The sequence below is a fragment of the Myodes glareolus genome, chromosome 15 (genome assembly GCF_982192425.1).
Source record: "Myodes glareolus chromosome 15, mMyoGla1.1, whole genome shotgun sequence".
NCBI lineage: Eukaryota > Metazoa > Chordata > Mammalia > Rodentia > Cricetidae > Myodes > Myodes glareolus.
The window spans coordinates 50,807,265-50,829,238 of NC_142040.1; the positions used below are offsets into that span (position 1 = coordinate 50,807,265).

Genomic DNA, 21,974 nt, shown 5'->3' on the forward strand with positions numbered 1-21,974 from the left:
ACCTTCTTTTTTTTTTTAATTTTGAAACAGGGTCTTGCTGTGTTTCTCTCTGACTTTCTTGGTGCTCATGTAACCAGCCCCATGCTGGTCTGAGCATTGTGAGTGCTGGGATTATAGGCATTTGCATCCCATTGGTTTAATAGTTTAATAGCGTTAATTTTTATTTATGGGTTTAGAGAAAAATAGTTTATACATAAAAATTGTCCTGCCTTTAGAGTGACTGTTGTTGACTGTTATTCTGTGTGGATTTTGGATTATTAGTTTCTCGGTGGAGTATAACACAGCTGTTCTTTGGATTTATTGAAGAACTCATTAAAGTTACTTCTCGAGGAGTCACGATATGTTCACTTGCAAAGGTTGTCTGTCTCCCACTTTGTGGGCTTCTTCCTCACTCACTCGATTGTTTCATTTGCTGTGTAGAGGCTTTTCAGTTTCTGAAATTCTAATTACCAATTATTAACTTTAATTCCTGAGAAAATGAAATCGTATTCAGAGAGTTCTTCCCTGCACCCGTGTTCTGTAGACATTGCCGTGTTTCCTTCCCTGTCTTCCCTGCACCCGTGTCCTGTAGACACTGCTGTGTTTTTATCCAGCAGTTTCAGGTCTCACATTGAGGTCTGTAAGCCAGTTGAGCTGGTTGTTGAGCAGAATGATAAGGTAGAGGATTAACTTCATCTTTCTACACGTGGACATCCAGTTTTCCCAGCATTATTTGTCTTAGTTTGCTTTCTGTTGCTGTGATAAATCCTGACCAAAAATCCCAGCACTCTGGAGGCAGAGTTCAAGGCCATCCTGGCCCACTTAGTGAGTTCCAGGCCAGTCAAGAAACCCTGTCTCTAACCAATTAAAAAGTAACCCCACCAACCACACCAATCCCCACAACACAGACCCAAAGAAACTTGTGTATGAAAGGGTTTATTTCACAACAACTTGCAGTTTATTGTGGAGGGACACCCGGGCAGGAACTAAGGGCAGGAACTAAGGGCAGCGACTGAAGCTGAGGCCCTGGAGGGTCTTCTTATTGCCTTGCTCAGCATACTTTCTTTTGTGTGACTTCTGTCCCAAGGTGGCTCTGGGTCCTCCTCCATCAGTCTTTAGCCAAGAAAATGTCCCCACAGACATGCCCATAGGCAATCTGATGGATACATTTTTCTTAATTGAGGTTCCTCTTCCTAGATAACTCTAACTTGTATTAAACCACCACCGCCACCACCAACAAAAACTAATAGGATACAGCATTTACTGAAGGTGATGTCTTTCTTCATGTTGTATTTCTGGCATCTCTGTTAAATATCGGTTGGTTGTAATGGTTGTACTTAGGTTGGGTATCCTGTCCTGTTTTGTTGATCTGCTTGTCTTCTTTGTGTTGTTTTTATTACTATACCTGTAATACAACTTGACATTTGATATGGTAATCCCTCCAGCATTGTTTTTGCTCATGATTTCTCTTTCTATCTGAGGTCTTATTGTGTGTCTATATGAATTTTAGTCCTTTTTTTCTTCTTTATTTTTGTGAAGAGCATTATGACTATTTTGATTGAGTGTTAAATCTATAAATTGATTTTGTCAGGATTGTCATTTTTACAATATTTTACCAATCCATGAACATGGGAGATCTATCTTCTAATATCCCTTTCAGTTTCTTTACCTTCTTGGTTAGGTTTGTTCCAATATATATATATTTTGAGGTTATTGTGGATGAGAGTGTGTCTATGACTGCTGTATTGTAATCGATGTATAAAAAGGCTACTTTTTTATAAGGGGAAAATGAGAATTTAATTTCTGAAATAACAGCAATTTATCCATTGTACCTACTACTGTATTATACAAATCAACCTTTCGGAAAATTTAGACACAGAAGGGAACTGTCTAGTTCAGTTTTCCCTCTGGAGAGATCAAAAGCTTTTGACTCTTAAGTCTTTAATAAAAGGCATACACAATTCTTGTTTCTACTGCATAGACTACTGCCACTAGCTGGACTTCCAAATTTGAGTCTCTAACACTCTTGTAATCCAGACAGGGTTCAACTCTCCACCTTGCACACCTGCGCTAGAGGATTTAAATACACAATCCAGGAATTCCTTGCACTAATTTATACATTTTAATTGATTGCATATATTAACATGTACTCTAAGATTCTTGTCTAAGAAGCATTACATAGTAAATGGATACTGTAAAAAGATCTGATTAGTTAAAAGTAACAAGTATTAACAGATACATACAAAACAGCCTGTTCAGAATGGAACGTGGGCACCAGCCTTCCCACAGGACCTTCAAGGAGGGGTAGGGCTAAAGGCCACAAGATGTTGAAAAAAAATCAGATGATTAGACACAGATGAACTGTGAACAGTTCTCTCACTCCCCAGTGGACAAAAGAGTAAGCTTCCCATGCCCACTGCACCCCAGAGCACCCAGGGCTCCGCCGTATGCCTGCCGTACACAGGGCTTATGGTGGGCAACTGCCCCAAGAGCCCGTCAGGCACAGGCTAGAGTTTGCTTGCGCTGTGTGTGTGTGTGTGTGTGTGTGTGTGTGTGTGTGTGTGTGTGTGTGTGGTGGCTGAATGTGTTTGGTGGAGTTTTCTTTTGGCAGCTGGATGTGAGAGATCACGTTCTGTTCTGTTTAGAGGAGGAGGAGGGGCGCATATTGAAGGCCTGTGTGTGTTCTTGGTCTGTGAAGGACTCTGTGCTCACTGCCCCTTCAACAGCTGCAGTGTTCTGTGGAAGCCTTGGCCCGGTCATTCTTGTCCAGTTTGATGGGTTCAGGGAATTCATTGTATAACTCAACTTCTGTTTCCTGTTTAAGGGCATTCCTAGCAATTGTCTGGAAGGCCTGCTCCACATTGATGGCTTCCTTGGCACTGGTCTCGAAGTGGGGAATATTGTTTTTGCTGTAGCACCAAGCCTATGCCCTCTTTGTGGCCACTTGTCTGTTTTCAAGGTCAATCTTGTTTCCCAACACAACTAAGGGAAGTTCTCAGGATCCCAGGCACTGTCCTGGATAAGAAACTCATCTCTCCGGCTGTCAAAGGTTTTGAATGTATTGGGGGCAGTCACATCAAACACCAGAATACAGCAGTGTGCACCTCTGTAGGCCACACCACGAGACTGGAACCGTTCTTGACCAGCTGTGTCCCAGATCTGCATGGTGACAAGTCTGTCAACAACCATCACCTCCTTGGTCAGAAATCTGTTCCTATTGTGGCTTTGTACTGGTTACTGAACTTCTTATTCACATACTGGTTCATGAGCGATATCTTTCCAACACCAGAATCTCCCAGGATGATGACCTTCAGCAACACTTCTTCCTACAGGTCATTCTTTAAGCGCAGAGTATGCCAAGGAAGAGAAACAATGCAGGCTCCTTGGAGCTGCCCAGCCCTAAACACCCAAGGCTACTTTTTTTATAAGTTGATTTTGTATGTGTGTTTTCTGCCACTTTTCTAAACATATTGTTTGTTTCCAGAAGTTTTCTGGTAAAATTTTTGGTATTTTTATATATACATATATAATATTATATATTGCACATTATATATAATATATTACATGTATATTATATGTAATAAACATAGCATATTATGTACTATACATTATCATATCTTCTACAAATAGGGATAATTTGGCTTCTGTTCGTATCAGTGTCCCTTTAATTTCCTCCTCTTGTCTTAATGCTCGCTCTGTGGCTTCAAGCCCTGCATTGAAAGGCGGCTGTGCTCACCGCGTACCACCAGTATTCCACCAGCACTGCTGAAAAGGAGTGGAGTAGTCTACAGCGGCTCCAGCAGGGTGTGATTCTGGATGGGCCTGAGTTTGCAGGGGCGGTTTTGGGGGCGGGGCTTGGGCGGGGCTTGGAGAGTCTTCTGGTCGGTTTGCACTTCAGTGTGACACTGGATGGGCCTGAGAATGGGGGTTGTCTCAAGTAATTTTACTTTTTTATGGTTTGTTGAAACTCACCTGGTTGTTTGTTTGCTTTGTTTCTTAGATTCTGAGAAGTCTCCTTGTGAGTTTGGATTCACCAGGAATGTACATCCGGAGGCTGCAGTCAGAGTTGTCCAGTGCATGGCCCGTTTCATGGCTGCGTATTTCACCAACGAACCACTGTGCATCCTGCCGCCTCACAGCGTGAATGTTCTTCCTCCACTTCATATTAAAACAGGTAATATGTAAACAAATACTCTCCTGCGTTGTTTTTTTACACATGGTATCAAAAATCAGTATCCTATGGAGATTGCACTATTTTAAGTTGTTATTCAAGGTTGCCTCTGTTCTTGAACCCACTGTTACTGTTTTAACCTCCTGACTGGCTGCTACTCACAGCTCACATTAACTTACCTTCCTCTCATCTTTCATTCCTTGTTTACTTCATTCATTCATTCTGACAGTAGGTGTTGAAGCGTGCTTGGCAAGTGCTTGTCAACCTCTTTTCTGTTGTTGCTGTTGAACTACACCAAATAGACTGGATTGGTGGCCCCACAACTCAGCATCTATATATCTATGCTGTCTCAGTTCAGAGATTACAAGCACACATAAGCATGCCTGTCCTTTTTTTTTTTTTTTTATGTGGGTTCTGGAGCTCAAACTCAGGTCTCCATATTTTATAAGGCAAACACTTTTTGACTAAACACTCTCCCCAGATCCAATCCTTTTTTTTTTTTTTGATGAAAACTAATCTATTAAGCATTTTATATGTTTTAAATATTTTTCTGAAACTAAAAGAAAAACCAAAAAACTTCTTTTCTTTTGGCTCTTTGGATAATGTAAAATAAGATAAATCTGTCGTCCAGATTTCATAATCTTCTATGAAGGTCAGAACATATTTTTGAATAGTTCTGAGTAAGTTTTTGAAAGATATATTTTATGTTTAATTGTGTGTATGTGTATATTTGCGTGGTATGTGCACGTGAACACAGTACCCAAGGAGGCCAGAAGAGGGTGTTAGGTCCCTTGTAACTGGAGTTACAGATGATTGTGAGCTGCTGGCCATGGGTATTCTGAACCCTGCTCTGATAGAACAGTGCTCTAACACTGAGCCTTCTCTATAGCCCCGATCTGGTACATATGTATGTACATTTTATTGAACTCACAGAACTCACCTTTATCCTGTGTAAGGCACTCATTCTATTTCTGCTGTGTTTCTTCTTTTTTAAAGAATGTTTGTATTTTATGCATAGCCCATTTAAGGAAGCACATATTTCAGTTTTAACAAAACTGTTCTGGAGGATATTATTTCATCTTCTATGTCTCTTTATTGTTGTGTTGGAAAATATTAGCTAAAGAGATTTGATTATGTGAGGAGGCATGAGCTGGAGTACATGTTTGCAGCTGTGATTATTTTCTCTGATTCACTCACAGAGCATTCCCTACGACTTATTCCTCTACAACACTCGAAGGTGGCCAGTTTTGTTAGAGATCAGAATCTCTCAAATGTGTGGACAGTTGAATATGCCCTTGAATTATTATTTATTGGTGGCCTGATTCCAGAGGCTGTGTGGTTGGCACATAAACTTGGAGACTGGAAGACAGCTGTATCCATTGGTGTGGCCTTCCAAGTTTTCTGTAAACGTGGTCGTAATTTTGTGAGGTATGAATTCTTAAAGTTTACTTATTTATTTTGTGTGTGTGTGTATGTTTGGGTGCATACATATCATAATGCCTATGTGGAGTTCAGAGGACAAGTTTCGGGAGTCATTTCTCTCCTTCTGCCACGTGTGTTTCAGGGAGTAAAGTCAGGTGTCAGGCTTGGCAGCAGGTGCTTTTACCTGCTAAGCTATCTCACCAGCCCAAGGTATGGATTTCTGGATAAGCTTTAAGTATTGCATAATAATGTCATCTTAAGCAAATTTCATTTTTCTTCTTGTTGATATGTGGAATATGAGGAATCCTTTTTTTCTGCATTGTCTTATAGAAACTCTTCAATATTTTTGTCTTTGCTGCATAGTGTGGGAGTGCCTAGCTGTATACTTTTGAAATGTGGCTAGTCGCTGGGCAGTGGTCGCTCATGCCTGTAATCCTAGCACTCAGGAGGCAAAGGTAGGGCGGATCTCTGTGAGTTCAAGGCCAGCCTGGTCTACAGAGTGAGTTCTAGGACAGCCAAAATTACCCAGGGAAACTGTCTCAAAAATAAACAAACAAATAAACAAAAAGCAAGAAAAGAAAACTGACTAGTGACACCAAGGAATTCAATTTTCAGTTTCATGTAGAAGCAGACAGCTGTCTGCTGCAGCGATCGCTGTGTTAATGGCTCAATGGCTTCCTTATTTTGCTGAAGCATTCACTTAGCATATTTATGTTAGAAATATCCTAAAAGGGCAATTAGGTAGTTGAGGAGTTTATACTGAATAGAATTTGAAGGTTGCTTTTTCTTTCCCTTCCTGCCCTTTCTTTTATGCTTTTCTCCTTCTGCCTTCCCTCTCTCTCTCCATCTGTGTGTAGCTATTTCCCACTCTTCTTTCTGGAGAGGATTGTGCTATGTAGTCTAGGCTGGCCTCAAACTCACTATCCTTCTTCAGCATCTTGAATGCTGGAATTTAGGTATGCAGTACCACAGAGGGTGGGGATTTGAATTTAGGCTAAGTAAACTAATCTCTAATTTTATTTGTTTGGTTTTTGTCGTTGTTGTTTTTCAAGCCGGGTTCTTTTGTTCTGTCACTGCAGACAGTCTTTGTGTAGTTTTAGTCAGTGATCCAGCCTGTGTTTGTTAAGTAACTGATCAGCACAAAGCTTTGTGACAGGTATTTTAACAGATAGAAACTTTTTAAGGTGTTAGACTCTATCATAAATAGGACAAAACATAAAATCTGCATAGTGTGTGAGACAGTTCCAGTAGCATGATGGGAAGAATGGGAAGGCAGGTGAGGGAAGGCCGGAGACATTCTGTGCACACTGAAGGGTAGGTAGCACTTGGTGAACTGAGTAGCTAAGGAGCGAGAACATCCTAAGTGTGAGCAAAGGCATTTGGCAAATAGTTGTGAGTTATTTGGGGCAGAGTACTTATGAGGTGGCAGTGAGAATGGAGAAATACTGTATCCTCTGAGAACCTTTAAAGTAGCATTTCCTTCTGTGAATAGAAGAGCAAGTGACTCCCTATTTTCTTAAATATATTTACTTCTTGATGTAAAGTCTTTTCTTTTTCCCAAAATTTTATTTCTCTTAACTTGATATCATTTCAGGTCCAAGAAAAAGGGTATGGACCTACCATTAAATATGATACCAGCACAGATTTTCCGGGAAAAACTGCAGTGTTTTTTAGGTCAGCCAGTCTCTCTGGAAGCAAAAAATGAAAAGGGCTCAAAATATAAGCAATTTACAGGTGTGTTACCTACGTATGTTTTAAGTGTATCAGGTTAATATAAACCTGTACTATTACAAAACCTTGTGACTATTTAGAAATATGAACACCATAACAAAACTATCAGAAATTTGGGAATATTTATATTTAATCATCTAAAACTGATGCCAGACAAGCTGGAGTGGTGCTCTTGGCACTTGCCCGGTGTGTGCTTTGCTCAGGTCTGATCCTGAGCTCTGCAGTGAGGGAGAAAACTGATGTCAGGTGAAAATATATTGTGGGTCGGGGATACAACTCAGAAGTGGAACACTTGACTTACATGTAAGAGGCCTTAGATTCAATCTTCAGCATCACCAAAAACAAAACAACCATACTCGAATTATGTTGTTTATTTCGTACATACTTTTATGCCTACTTTTATTTTGGAGATGGGGGTCTTGTTCTGTATCCCAGTGTGACCTCCTTCCTCCTGCCTCGGGCTCCTGAGTGCTAGGACTGCAGTCACAGGCTACCATACCTGGCTAATGTTACCTTGTTTCTTGTTTGGCAGATCCCATTGAAGAAGAAGATGCTAATCTGTTGTTTGGGTCTGTGCAAGAAGTTCTGAAAGCATCAGTCATGGCTGATGCGGATATTGTTTCAGGGACCCTGCAGCTATTGATGGACTCTGCGAAGGACTTCAGTAAGAAGCTGTGGGGCCTAGTGCCTGTGGACTTATATCTCCCAGCACCTCCGTTGTATTGCCCCCAGCCAGCTGTTCTCAGTGAAGTAAGCTCAGTGCAGTCTTCTCATAGTTAAAGCTGGTTTTGTCTACTTTTGTTTCTTTGTTTGGTTTTGGTTTTTCGAGACAGGGTTTCTCTGTAGCTTTGGAGCCTGTTGTGGAACTAGCTCTTGTAGACCAGGCTGGCCTTGAACTCAGAGATCTGCCTGCCTCTGCCTCCCAACTGCTGGGATTAAAGGCGTGTGGCACCACTGCCCATCTGGTTTTGTCTACTTTTAAAACTAACCTGACAATAGTGATCTTGTAACAAATGCAAGAGCTGAAGATAAACTTCTGGTTCCCAGCATAGTGTGGACTTAGGTAGCGTACCAAGCAGCTGCTTAAGTAATAGATATCTGTTCTGTTGTCCTCAGGAACATGGTGACAATCTTCTTTTAAAAGCTGAAAAAGATAATCGCCAAAAGCTGTCTGGAATCCTGCAGCGAGTTCTCTTGCTTTTCCGGGCGGCTCGATGCTCTTTTTCTGTAGCGCAGTGGTACATCTTGCAGCTGAGGTGGGCAAGAAAAGTCATGCAGAAGGTATGAACTGTCTTAATCGTTCAAGTGTGATGTGAGTCCTCCGAGATGTGCTCATGTCCTCTCCGGTGCTTTCCTAAGGATTCCTGGCCTTTGAGTCTACAAATCTTGGGATTATTTGCAATAAGCAACTCAGGCCAGATTTTTCTGGCTGAGAAATGACAATGTGCAGTGAGTGTCTGGGTTAGCTCGCCCTGTAGCAATAGGAAGTGTCACCGTACAACAGGTTCTTCCAGACTGTACCTACTCTTTCTAGCCCTAAGTCATGGAAGTTTTCTTCTCTTTAGGACTCTTCCTCCCCGCCTTCTGGAGGTTAAAAATCAGTGTTTTGTGGCAACCTCAGTGGTTCCAAGTGTTGATAATTAGGAGGGAATTCTTGGCTGTATATTATCAGGGGTCTTTTTCAATGGCTAGGAATTCCTTTGCTGTCTTCTGTGATGTGCAGTTTGATTCCAGGCCCTTCCACCTTCTCTTCTGCTGATTCGCTTGTCCTCAAGCTGAGTAGATATTGGGTATGCTTCAGTATCCAGGTGCAAATTCTTGGTTTTGAAAAAAAAATAGGTTTTTATTTTATTTTATTAATATTTATTGAGCTCTACATTTTTCTCTGCTCCCCTCCCTGCCTCTCCCCTCCCCCCTTCAGTCCTCCCCCAAGGTCCTCATGCTCCCAATTTACTCAGGAGATCTTGTCTTTTTCTACTTTCTACTTCCCATGTTGATTAGATCTATATAAGTCTCTCTTAGTGTCCGCATTGTTGTCTAAGTTCTCTGGGATTGTGGTTTGTAGGCTGGCTTTCTTTGCTTTATGTTTCAAAACCACCTATGGGTGAGTACATGTGAGCAGATGGGTGGTGGAGGTAATGTGGGGGTAATGGGAGGAGAGGAGGGAGGGGGAACTGGTATTGGTATGGTAACAAAAAAAGGTATGTACCACCATCGTCTTTTTTTTTTAAGATAGGACAGAAATCATTGTATAGCTCAGACTAGGCTTTAACTCAGGCTTCTGAGTGTGCTAGTATTCACAGAAGCAGTCATGCACCACCATGCTTGGCCAAAATTAGCTTTAAAAAAGCTTTATATATGTATGACATATATGTCTACACATGGTTTGTGTATGTGAAAAAGCTTGTGTGTGCATGCCACAATGTGTGTGAGAGGATCCAAGGACACCTCGGGTGTCGGTCCTCATCTTCCTCCTTATTTATGACAATTGCTACTGCATAGCCAGGCTTGCTGGCCCTCAGGCTTCCAGCAGTTCTGCCCCCGGTGTCATCTTGCCCTAGGAGCACTGGGATTACAAACTCATGCTTTGTCCTGCTTAGTGTGGATCCTGGAGATATGAATGCAGGTCCTGTCACTCAGATGGCAAACACTTTATCAGCTGGAGACAAAAAGTAGGCAGTGGTTTCCAAGGTCGGGAGAAAGGGGAAGCAGAAAGTGTTGACTCCTAATGGGGGGGGTGTTGATGAAAGAGTTCTTAATTAGACAGTTATTTATGGTTGACTGATTGAATATAACAAAACCAGCTAGGTAGTGGTCATCACTTACAAAGATAAACTTTATAAAGGTCTTTAAATTTTAATTCCAATTTAAAAAATGATACCAAATTAAATATCTGCACCATATTTGTTTTCTATTTCATTCCAGCAAATAGCCAGAATTTCATGACTTAAAACCACTTATCTGACGTTTCTGTTCATCAGAAGTCCTGTGAGCTAAGCTGCTTCTACCGCAGAACCGTTCGAGGGTAACAGCAGAGCTGTGCTCCCTTCTCGCGTCTTGATAGGCGAACCCATTTCCGGACTCTGCAGGTTGTTGACAGTTTAGGTCATGTGGCCATAGGGCTGAGGTTCCCATTTCCTTGCTGGTCTATCACTTAGTACTATCCTGCTAGTACAGTGTTTTATGGAAGGTTTGCCATTAGCATGCTTAGAGCATTTGATCAGATCACATCTTTCTTGAAGTGTCAGGTAGAAGAGGCTATATACTGCTCATCTTTTCTCTTGATATCTATAACAGCAACCCTCTTTTTAAAAAAATCCCTTGATATGTTAGAGAAGCAGCGTGGTTGTTCTGTATCCTATTCTACATGTGTGATTATTTCTTCATTTAATGTCATTTAGCTTGTTCATTCCACTTATTTCCTAGAAACTGGTTGTTAATATCTACCCATTGAAGCACGGAGATTTGAGTATAGTCAGGCTCAGATCTTAGAAAGAACCCTTTGTAACTATTGTGTGCTTCGCTGTGACCCCACAGTTTTTTTGGGGGGGGGGGATTTTGAGACAGGGTTTCTCTGTAGTTTTGGAGCCTGTTCTGGAACTCTCTCTGTAGACCAGGCTGTCCTCAAACTCAGAGATCTGCCTGCCTCTGCTTCCCAAGTGCTAGGATTAAAGGCGTGCACCACCACTGCCTGGCTGACCCCACATTTTAAAATAGCTCAAGGAATTTGGTAATGTCAGATCCTGTATCGAGTTCTCCATCAACCCGCCAACTTCTTTTCCAGCTTGACATTTTATCAATAGTCCTTTCCTAGAGTCATTACTTCTTAAGGAATTGCCTGTTGGCTTTTCATTTCTGTCATTTATAGATTCACTTTTTAAAGTCATATATGTAGGTAAGGTTTTTTTATTTGTTTTGTTTTTTGGGTTTGTTTGTTTTTTGAGACATGGTTTCTCTGTGTTCCCTGACTGTCCTGGAACTCACTTTGTAGACCAGGCTGACCTCAAACTCACAGAGATTGGCTTGCCTCTGCTGGGACTAATGGCGTTTGTCACTGCCACCCAGTTTTTTGTTTGTTTGTTTTAGGTCCTGCACAGTAAATTTCAGATAAGATTTAAATATTTTCTTTCTCAGACTGGGAAAGACAAATGAGTATAGGAGAACTGAGTGTCAAGAGAATGCATATGGCTTAGTGTCTTTTTCTTTCCGGGCAGAATGTAGTGAATGGCTGATTTGTGAGCGGAGTCTCACTGCAGGCTGCTTGCGCTGTAACAGGACTCTGCTGCTGTGTTCCCTATATAGTTTGTTTACTACTGATGATTAACGCATTCTATCGTTCTTTGCAGATTCGAGTGAAAGGGTCCCTTCCTTTGCTTGGTTCTTTCCCCGAATCCTTACTTAATTACTGTAAAGGAGGGATAGCATTCTTTAGACCTGGAGCTGCCGGAGACCACAAGCTTGATGAAGTTTCCATCAGAGCACTAGGTTTGTCAGAGATGAGCTGCTCGGTCAGAACTCAGCTGCATATGAACTGTAATACATTTGTCATTTTGTTTGGGAAAGTTTCTAAACTATTGGCTCTAGTTTGCTTTTGATATTCTACTTAGGGGTTTACACTTAGATGCTGTGACATGTATGTATATAGATGCTTTACAGATATGGTAATAAATTAAAATTGTTATATAAAACAAATTGTGCCAACTGTGACACTGTTGTTGCTTCCTTGTTTAAATTTGTTTTAATTTAAACACTTGTTTTAAATTTTAGCACTCAAGAGTACCTTTCTTGTAGTTGTTCATTTGCAGTGAAGATATACTTACTGCCACACTGTTAAGTCAGCAGGCTTTGAACCTGTCTATATAGATGAACCAATTTTGTGTCCCGTTCTCTTGATTTAACCTATTCTACCTAGGCTTTTCCCCTATCTTATATAAATTAGTACAAATTCATTTTTGTGGCTTTTATTAGCAGACATTAAGTTGTCTCCAGCATATCAATTCTCTTTTGTATTTTAAAATGTTTTCTTAGATAGAGTCTCAGACTTGTAATTTCTGAGTTAATGAATTTAGTTATCTCTTATCTCTGGAAATAGTATGAGATTTTACTTGGTGCCAAAAGACTGTCAGCTGTATGTAGTACACCCTTGTTTTTGAGGTAGCATCTCCCTCAGATAGTTTTGTTTCGATGTGTCTTTATTTGATTTTGTGTGTTGAGATAGACTCATGCCCCATATCCCAGGGTGGCCTGAGCTCATGATTCTCCTGAGGTGTACGTGTGAAACCATGCCAGGCAGATCAAGATGTCTTTTTTTTTTTTTTCCTGAGACAAGGTTTCTCTGTAGCTTTGAGCCCGTCCTAGAACTTGTTCTTGTAGACCAGGCAGGCCTCACACTCACAGAGATCTGCCTGCCTCTGCCTCCCAAGTGCTGGGATTAAAGGCATGTGCCACTACTGCCCAACAAGATGTCTTTCTTATGACTAATTATAGTGTCCATTTAGTTCTTTATTTACATTTTCTTTTAAAAATTAATTTCCAGTTCATAATTTGTGTCCAGCTATATGTTTGACAGGCCTAAAAGGTTAGTAAAACTTTGGAAGACAAAGAAAGAAAGAAAGAAAGAAAGAAAGAAAGAAAGAAAGAAAGAAAGAAAGAAAGAAAGAAAGAAAGAAAGGAAAAAAAGAAAGAAAGAAAGAAAAGAGAGAAAAGAGGGAGAGAGAAAGTATATGTGTATTTGTGTATTTGTGTTGTGGTGTGTGTGTGTGTGTGTGTACACGTGTGCGCACGTGTTACAGCATTAGGAGTAAAACTCAGGGCCAGGTCTGAAATGAGCCATACCGTCCTCAGGCCCTATGACATATTTAATAAATTAGTACTCTGGGTCTTGTAATGGCTCATCAGGTTAAGGTGCTTGCAGCCTCATCTCATAACCTAAATTCAGTTTCTGGAGCCCACATGGTAGAAAGAGAACTGATTCTTGCATGTTGGCCACTGATGTCCACATGAAAGCCTCAGGGACATGCACAACCATACAAACTCAGAAACTAGAAATTTGCCTGCCGGATATGAGGCCCTGGGCTCAATTCCCAGTGATATGCAATATAGAATTTGCATTGAAATTGAAAAATATTTACAATGTACTTGAATTTATAAGGCAAGTAAATCAGAAGTAAGTAGATTAAATCAGTTTTGTGAATTTGTTTTTATATCATGCAAATATATATATATATATATATATATATATATATTAAAATTCTGGAAGGACTTTCATGACTTTTACATAACCTTCTTACAATAAACACATTTTTGTTTTTTGTTGTTTTGGCGTGTGAATGTGTATTCATATTTACATGTTTGTGTGTGTGTGTGTGCGAGTGGAAGCCAGAGATTGACATCAGGTATCTTTCTTGATCACTATCCACCTAATACTTTGAGGTGCCTCAATTGATTCCAGAGTTCATTGATTAATTTAATCTAGCTAGCCACCTTACTCTGGGGATCCTCTATCCCTGCCTCTTTTTTTATCTTTTCTTTCCAGACAGGGTTTCTCTATGCTGCCCTTGCTGTCCTCAAACTCAGAGATTTTCCTGCCTCTGCCTCCCAAGTGCTGGAGTTAAAGGTGTGCTTCATCATTCTCCAGAATTCCTGTGGGTGCCTGGGGCCCAGACTCTACCCTCATACTCACTCACACAGCAGCAGGCTCTTTGCTCATACAACTACCAACCTAGCCCCCACATTTTTCTTTCATAACCGTCAGAATAAAGACATTTATTTTGAAAGCACGTAACCCGCAGATGTAATACGTAATTTTCTTTTATATTTGTGTTTTTAGGTTGCTTCAGAGAACTTTGTGCTTTGTGCTGGATGTTGCATGTCCGGGATAAATTATCATACAGTTGCAGGCAGTATCAGAAGGCAAGAGAAAATGTGAAGGTAGAAAAGGTACTTATCAGTTCCAGAATAGAAAATAAACGTGATGTGGAAAGCTAATTTTAGTAGAAGAGTTTACTCTTTGTTGTACAGTATTCTTTTGAACGCGTTCTGATCTGTCGTTTTCATGTCCATATAGGACCTCAAGGTGGAATTTGATTCTTGTGTGGTTGAGCACTGTTTTAGTGCACTGGAGTGGGCCTATAGAATGCTACCATTCTCTCGGTTTTTTAATATGGAAGAACTTATTCAGGATATAATTTTGAGCCTTATTGGAGAACTACCACCAATCAAGAAGGTAATATGTTGGTAAAAATTAAGTAAATCTGAATCATAGATCCTAAGGGATTTCTGTTTTCATTAGGGATGGTTTTGCCTTTGTATAATATTCTATCTGACTGATTGCACTTTGTATAATATTCTCCAGGTTCAGAATGACAAGTATGATCTCACAGGTGGACTAAAGCTCATGGAAGCAGAGAGCAGAACAGTAGTTGCCAGGTTGTGTGGAAATAGGGGTGTTAGCAGAATGGTAAAAAAAGGGGTCATGTCACCCCTCACGAAGTCATTATCCTCAAGCCTTCAATAGGTTCTGTTTCTTGGAACATTGCCATCGCCCCTTGAAGTTAATGGACTGATCTCGCTCAGATCCATTTCAGTGTAATTTTTTCCCATAGGTGGTATTTTTTTTTATGTTGGTTCTAAGTACATAGAGGAAAAAGAAACTATTTCTTGATTTTTTTTTTAAGGGAGAGGATGAGGAGATGTTGACTTAAAGATCCAAATTTGTATATACAAAATAAATTTGTTCTAGGAGCTAGTGTACAACGTGGTGACTGTGGGTGATGATATGCTGCCATTTACCTGAAGTTTGGTAAAGCAGATCTTAAGTGTTCCTGCAATGTGTGTGTGCACACATACAGTGGTTACTGTGTTTTGTAACTGACACACTAATTTGGCTAAGATACTCAACATGCATTATATATCAGATCATCACATCCTATACCTTGAAAATACATAATTTGTCAAATACTTTATAATAATAAGGGGAAAAGGAAAAACCACGCAGAATTCTGGTAGCTTGGTTGAATATCAAAAGATTATTAAGTAAGCATTTATGTTTTGACTTAAAGTGTTTGAAGAATTAAAAGGAAAAGGAAAAGACTGATGTTGCTAATAAAACGTTTGTTTTTTTTTTTTTCTGAAGGTAGCGGAAATTTTTGTGAAAGCCTTTCCCAATCCTGAGGCCATAAGAGTTCCTTTAAGAGAAAAGTACCACTCTCTCCAGCAGAGACTCAGACGTGGTGTTGTGAAAGGTATTTGCTGTTTCTCATGTTTAATGGATACAGTGTTGAAGATGCTCTTTTTTTAGGCCTTATTTTTATTTATGTGCGTAAGTGCTCTTGGAGACCTCAGTTTCCCTGAAGCTGGAGTTAGAGCCCATGCTTTCAACACCATCCTGGTCAACACAGCAAGATTTCACCTGAAAATTAAATAGAGCATATGGCCTTTGTATACTTCATGTATTTGTTGAAAACTTGTATTTTTCCTCTTTGCTTAAAGTTATTTATGTTTCTGATTTTATCCTGTACATTCAAGATGACCTTGTAAATTGTTTTTTTTTTCTGCTCATTCTTTTTTTTTTATTAAATTATAAAAGTTTCCATTTCAGCCCCTCCTCCCAACACCCTCCCACTCCCCCCACTCCCTCTCCTCCTCCCTCTCCATCCCTGTGGCAAAATACATAGAACATAAACCTTACCCTTTAACCGTTCCCCCACTTCTGTTTGCCTTGGTGGGGAACAGACCTGGGCTTCTTGGCGTCTTGCTCATGCTCTACCGCAAAACTGCAGCAGCCATGGAAACCCTAAGTGTCCTCTTTATTTTCCAGAGCACACCTGCTGTGTGCTTTGAATTGTGTGCTGCACAATTATGCTTGCATATTTATTGAAGTTTTTTTGATTTTTCTAAAATATTATCTATGTATTAAGAATGCTTACATTTTTAATAGACAATCCTGGAAACTTAACCTCGCTATTATTTCTCATTACTTTTAGTAAGAAAGCCTTAATTTTTACTAAGAAAATTAATATTCTCACTTTTTCCTTTCATTGGGAATAGAAAATAATCTTTGTCATTCTTTATTCATAATTGTATCTTTTTAAAGTAAATGAGTCTACTTTTGTTTCCTCATTTGTTGCATTGAAGTACTTTTCAGTGACATCATTGTTTTGATATTTTTTGCCATTGTTCTTACCTACTACACATCTGCAACCGGTCATTTTATGGGGCTTTTCCTCTAAACTGGTTTTGCAGAGACTTATCTATCCCTTAATTTCTCTTTGTTATCAACCTTAATTATGCTGATTTTGTGCCTTGTACAAAGGGCCTCAACTGTCTTCTCATAGTAGCTTCTCACGGAGGGATGCAAACTTAACAAAGATGGTCTTAGTACCTGTCTACACCTTTGATAGATTTGTGAGTTAGGCCATCAGAGCATAGGAGTTCTTCAGAACCTTTTAGAAAGTCATAGTAACACCTATGACACTTGCATCATAAGCGCCTTCTTCAACGTGGTGGGTTATTTGCTTGGTTGGTTGGTTGGATGGCTGGTTTTAGATGTGACTGACTTATAACCCTTCTGCCTTAGCCTCCTGAGTTGGTATAAGATGCACAGGTGCACATTTCCATGCTTGTATTACCCAAAATTATTTTCCCTGATGATACACTTTTTAAAGGGGAGAGAGTAAATCTCAGTTCTTTGCCTTGTCTTGTTCCTTGATGGACCTTACTGAGTTTCTGCAGTCCTGTTTTTGTTTCTTTGTTTTTTTGTTTTGAAATGGGCCATAGCTTTCCAAAAAATACTGAAAAAATAATCTGTAGGAATATGGAAATAAGGGTTAGTAGTTAGTTTGATTCCATGCCCCCTGGCAGAATTAAGTCCCTCTCTTCTTCCCTCCCTCATTCCCTCCTCTGTTCCTTCCTTTTCCAGGCTTGCTATGTAGCTGTGGATGGTCTGAAACTTAGTGTGTAGACAAGGCTGGCCAGAACCTGTTGTCATCTTCCTGACTCTGCCCCCTGAGTGCTGCAATTACCACCATGTACTACTACTCTACCTGACCTTACATCTTGAGTTGAAACTTTTTTTTTTTTTGACAGGGTTTCTCTGTAGCCTTGGAGCCTGTCCTGGAACTAGCTCTTGTAGGCCAGGTTGGCCTCGAACTCACAGAGATCCGCCTGCCTCTCCCTCCCGAGTGCTGGGATTAAAGGCGTGCACCACCACCGCCTGACGAGTTGAAACATTTTAATGACCCCTATGGTCTTTGTTTCTTTTTTCCCTAGGTCCTCAGACTGAAGAACTGATGTCTGTGGTCATGCGCTCTGTCCATAAAGTGAGGGCGAAAGCCCTGAAACGTGTGCAGAGGAACATAGGTGCTTCTGAGATGAGCATCTGGGAACCAGATGAAGAGGAAAAGCCAGATGCTGCTCCACCTTCCGACAGGTTCTCCCCGGGGACTAGTTTGAACAGAAGTACCCTCACAGAACAGGGCAGTTCCCTGGTACACAGTGATGCAGACACATTCTCTGAAACATTGTCTTTTGAAGAAAGAACGTGGATGCACTTCTACCCAAGGTACACCTGTGTGCTCCTAATGCAAGTGTCTATTCCTCTGGAAGTCAGTGCAAGTGATGCGGATGTCTAATCCAGAAACCTCAACAGTATAAGAAGTGGATAAGTGCCAATTTCTATACTCACAAGGGAATTACGGATTTATATACTTGAGAATTTGGGACTGGAGAGGTGGCTCAGGAGTTAACATCGCTGATTGCTCTTCCAGAGGACCCAGCTTCAGTTTCCAGCAGCCACATGGCAACTCACAGCTGTCTGTAACTCCAGTTCCAGGGGATCTGACACCTTCACACAGATGTGAAGGCAAAACACCAATACACAGAAAATACAAATAAATTTTAAGAAATTTAAAAAAAAATCTTGAAAATTTATTGTAAATATTACCGAGATTATGTAATGATTTTGACCTCTAAGATGACAATCAGTCAAATGAATAGACAAAATTCAAAGGAGGACTTTGAATTCTTCATTTTTTTAAAATAATCTTTAGACTCGTTTACTGTATGCTTATGTATTTTGAGACAGGATTTTATTATGTAACTCTAACAGGCCTCAAGCTCAGAGGTCTGCCTGCCTCTGCATCCTTAGTGCTGAGATTAGAGGTCTGACCACCATACCTTTAGTCTCTAAATTTAAATACAAGTTGAACATATTTAATTTGAAAACTTAAATTTTGAAATTTAGCTTAAAAATTCAGTAAAATACTGAAAGTTGAAAATTCATGCCTGATTTCCTATGACAGGTCAAAATCAAAATGGAGGCACATGAGAACACTGTGTAGACTTCCCTTTAGGCCGCTAAGTATAAAAGTCAAAATGGAGGCACATGAGAACACTGTGTAGACTTCCCTTTAGGCCGCTAAGTATAAAAGTCAAAATGGAGGCACACTGAGAACACTGTGTAGACTTCCCTTTAGGCCGCTAAGTATAAAAGTTACAGAGTATTTGAACGTAAACAGATCTTGTGTTTGTTTTAAGTTCTGGAGATAGAACCCAGGCTCTTAACGTTACAGATAATTGTTATGTCACTAAACTACCGTACTTGAACCGTAGACCCAAGACATCTCACTACATATATACAAATATCAGCCTCTCCTGCCCCAGCCAAAAAAAAAAAAAATTCCTTTCACACTCAAAATACTTCTGGTCCCAAGAATTTCAGATCAGGGACACTCACCTGTCATTTGCTGTGATATACAGTCATTTGTTAGCCATACAGTGTTTGAGAACACAGGAGGGAATGTGCTCGCTTATTTTAGTACTTGCTTGTATAAACCTATGATTTAAACCATTGGGTTTTGTTGGTTTTTTTTTAATATTTATTTATTTATTTACTATGTATACAATATTCTGTCTGTGTATATGTCTGCAGGCCAGAAGAAGGCACCAGACCTCATTACAGATGGTTGTGAGCCACCATGTGGTTGCTGGGAATTGAACTCAGGACCTTTGGAAGAGCAGGCAATGCTGTTAACCTCTGAGCCATCTCTCCAGCCCCGAGTTTTGTTGGTTTTAATTAAAATTCTAGTAACTACAATGCAATGTGTCCTCTTATGACTTAAAAACTAAATAATCAATAATAACTTTCATCTTAAATTACAGAATCTACTCCAAACATACTTAAACCATGTCTAATAATATTTTTAAAGATTTATTTACTCATGTATTTTATGTACATGAGTGCTCTGTGTTCGTGCACACCAGAGGGACCTGATCCCATTACACATGGCTGTGAGCCACCATACACATGCTGGGATGTTGGATGCTGGGAATTGAACTCAAGACCTCTGGAAGAGCAGTCAAGTGCTCTTAACCTCTGAGCCACCTTTCCAGCCCATCTAATAACATTTTAATAGTGTGGTTTAAGTAAAACACCTGCACTTAAATACATAGGCATACTTTTCATGCTGCTTCTGTGCATTCTAGGTAAGCAGGCATGGTTTACCGGGGGGCCCAGGTACTCCACAGCTTTTTTTCTTACCGAGAGATCTGGAAGTCTAGCAACTGTGTTAAAAAGTCTCTTGACAGTTGGGGCTGATAGAAAAATAAGGTGCCTGCCACCAGGTTTCATAGCAGCTGTTTGTTTCCATTGTTGTAGGAAGACCCCGAGAATTTGTGTGGTGGAACCTAAGAAACTGCTTTGTTCACACAGTGTGGGGGTAGGGTTGACAGAGAAGCGTGGGACACTAGATGCATATTGACTTTTCTACATTTTTGTTAGAGGATCATTTTTCACCTTCCAAATGAACATTTATGCTGTGTGTGTGCGTGTGTGTATGTGTGTGTGGTGTATGGGGATAAGCACATGTCATGCCATTCCTGTGGAGGTCAGAGGACAACTTGAGAGAATCGGCTCTCTCCTTCCACTGTGTGGATTTCAAACTCAGAGCATGAGGTTTGGCAGCAAGTGCTTTTACTCAAGAGCCGTCTTCCTAGCCCTCTTGTTCTTTTTCTATAGTGACCTTTAAGTGCATACACTTTCATTTCTTTTAATGCCTAGTTTCCCTTTGCATATTGTACTTTTAAAATATTTATTTTTTCTTTATGTGTGTGTATGTGTATAATGTGTGTGCTTGGTTCCTATGGAGATAATAAAAAGGCATTTGATCTCCTGAAACTGAAGTTACAAATAGTTTTGAGCTGCTCCACATGGGTAGGAGCCCAGCCTAGGTCCTTTGGAAGAACAGCACATGCTTTTAACTGTAGAGCCTTTTCTACAGCCCCCTGTCCTTTTGACCTTATAGAATTGTCTGCTTCTTAGATATTATGTTAGTCCATCATGCTTCATTTGAAAGATAGATAATTCAAACACAAAAAAGATACATGATTTGATTAATACAGAAAATGTTTTTAAAATTTTTATATGGTCTGTTTTAATAAACATTGGTTAAATTTATCTTGTTCTTTTTTTTTTTAACCATAGACATACCCCAAGTCATGGGGAGTTAACAATGGTTGGTAAGCCCAGTGATGAAAAGAAAGCATGTCGTCAGAAGAAAGGCTCGCAAAGGAAAGATGATCATGAACCATTAGGAAAAATAGTCCTTCCTACAGTTGGTGTTTGGGAATTTGAGCGTGATGATGATGAATATATTAACTTCCTTGAACTCTTCTTGAGTTATGTTCTTGAAAGAGACCTTTGTTCCAGTGATCCCGGCATTCCATTCTTGACAAGTTTTTCTGGACACCTTAGAGAACATGAACTTAATTCTTTATTTTTTGATGTGCATACAACATTAAAACAACGCCAGAGCAGAACCAGAAGCGAGAATGTGTATAGAGCTGGTTCTTGCTTTGCTGTCATTCCTGAGTCACATGAATGTGAAAAACTGTTCTCTCTTAACAGTACATGCGCCCAAAATTTAGAAAGCCAGGCACTTTCTTCTCCAGAACTAGTTAACCAGTCAGCAAGCACTTCAGAGAACCCTCTTTCTGAAGGGAAAAATGAAAGAAAGGTGGGATTGTTTGGCTTAAAACAAAAGCCAATTTATAGAATTCAGAATGACAAGCGAGAGAATCCTCTAATGCAGAGACCATCAACCCACTCCTTTTGGATTCCCAAGTCTGTTCGAAATGGAGGGTTCCGTTTCCGAGCAGTTCAGTGTACTGCTGCCGGCCCTCAGGAAGGCCTTCCTCTGCTGCTGGAGAACGTCTTCGGCCAGTTTGGGAGACTGGTGGAGTGGATGGTACGGTGGTCTGACCGAAGACTCCTCTGTGACTCTGGAGTCGCTCAGTCATCCTGTAAATACAGTCCTGTAATTCGTGTAAAGACCTCGACAGCTGCCATTCTCACCTCTCTATGGCTCCTGGAGCAGCCCTATTGTGCTGCATATAAGACAAAAAACGGCATCATTAAGGTAATTACATCAGCCACTTACTACAAATGAAGAAAGGACCATTTTAGTTTAAAACTTGTTTACACTTTAAAGAATCTATTACAGTAACAGGAAATTGATAACCGTGTTGATTATATGCTGTATCACCTGGTGTGATTGATATTCTGTGTACTGTGATACCCAGTATGATACAGAGTATCTTTTTTTTTTAAGAGATTCTTTTCATTCTTTAATAAAATTACAGTGGCATTACACACACTTTTAACTCCAGCACCTTT

At 40.2% G+C, this 21,974-nt stretch overlaps 1 protein-coding gene and 1 pseudogene across 7 annotated transcripts in view; one reads left to right on the top strand and one right to left on the bottom strand.

The window, feature by feature from the left end:
- Cplane1 (ciliogenesis and planar polarity effector complex subunit 1) overlaps window positions 1-21,974 on the top strand; it is a 96,665-nt gene that overhangs the window by 23,685 nt on the left and 51,006 nt on the right. For all 7 annotated transcript variants that reach the window (XR_007230933.3, XM_048428927.3, XM_048428919.3 and 4 more), the window contains 11 exons: window positions 3,980-4,153; window positions 5,350-5,578; window positions 7,167-7,306; window positions 7,836-8,053; window positions 8,420-8,584; window positions 11,650-11,788; window positions 14,133-14,242; window positions 14,370-14,528; window positions 15,438-15,546; window positions 17,573-17,864; window positions 20,784-21,717. Coding sequence is in view for 6 of the 7 variants with exons in the window: in XM_048428927.3 (XP_048284884.3) it covers window positions 3,980-4,153; window positions 5,350-5,578; window positions 7,167-7,306; window positions 7,836-8,053; window positions 8,420-8,584; window positions 11,650-11,788; window positions 14,133-14,242; window positions 14,370-14,528; window positions 15,438-15,546; window positions 17,573-17,864; window positions 20,784-21,717 (2,669 nt within the window). In the remaining variant the exon portion in view is untranslated. The remainder of the gene's footprint in view (window positions 1-3,979; window positions 4,154-5,349; window positions 5,579-7,166; window positions 7,307-7,835; window positions 8,054-8,419; window positions 8,585-11,649; window positions 11,789-14,132; window positions 14,243-14,369; window positions 14,529-15,437; window positions 15,547-17,572; window positions 17,865-20,783; window positions 21,718-21,974) is intronic.
- On the bottom strand, window positions 2,690-3,567 carry LOC125397475 (ras-related protein Rab-7a pseudogene; annotated as a pseudogene).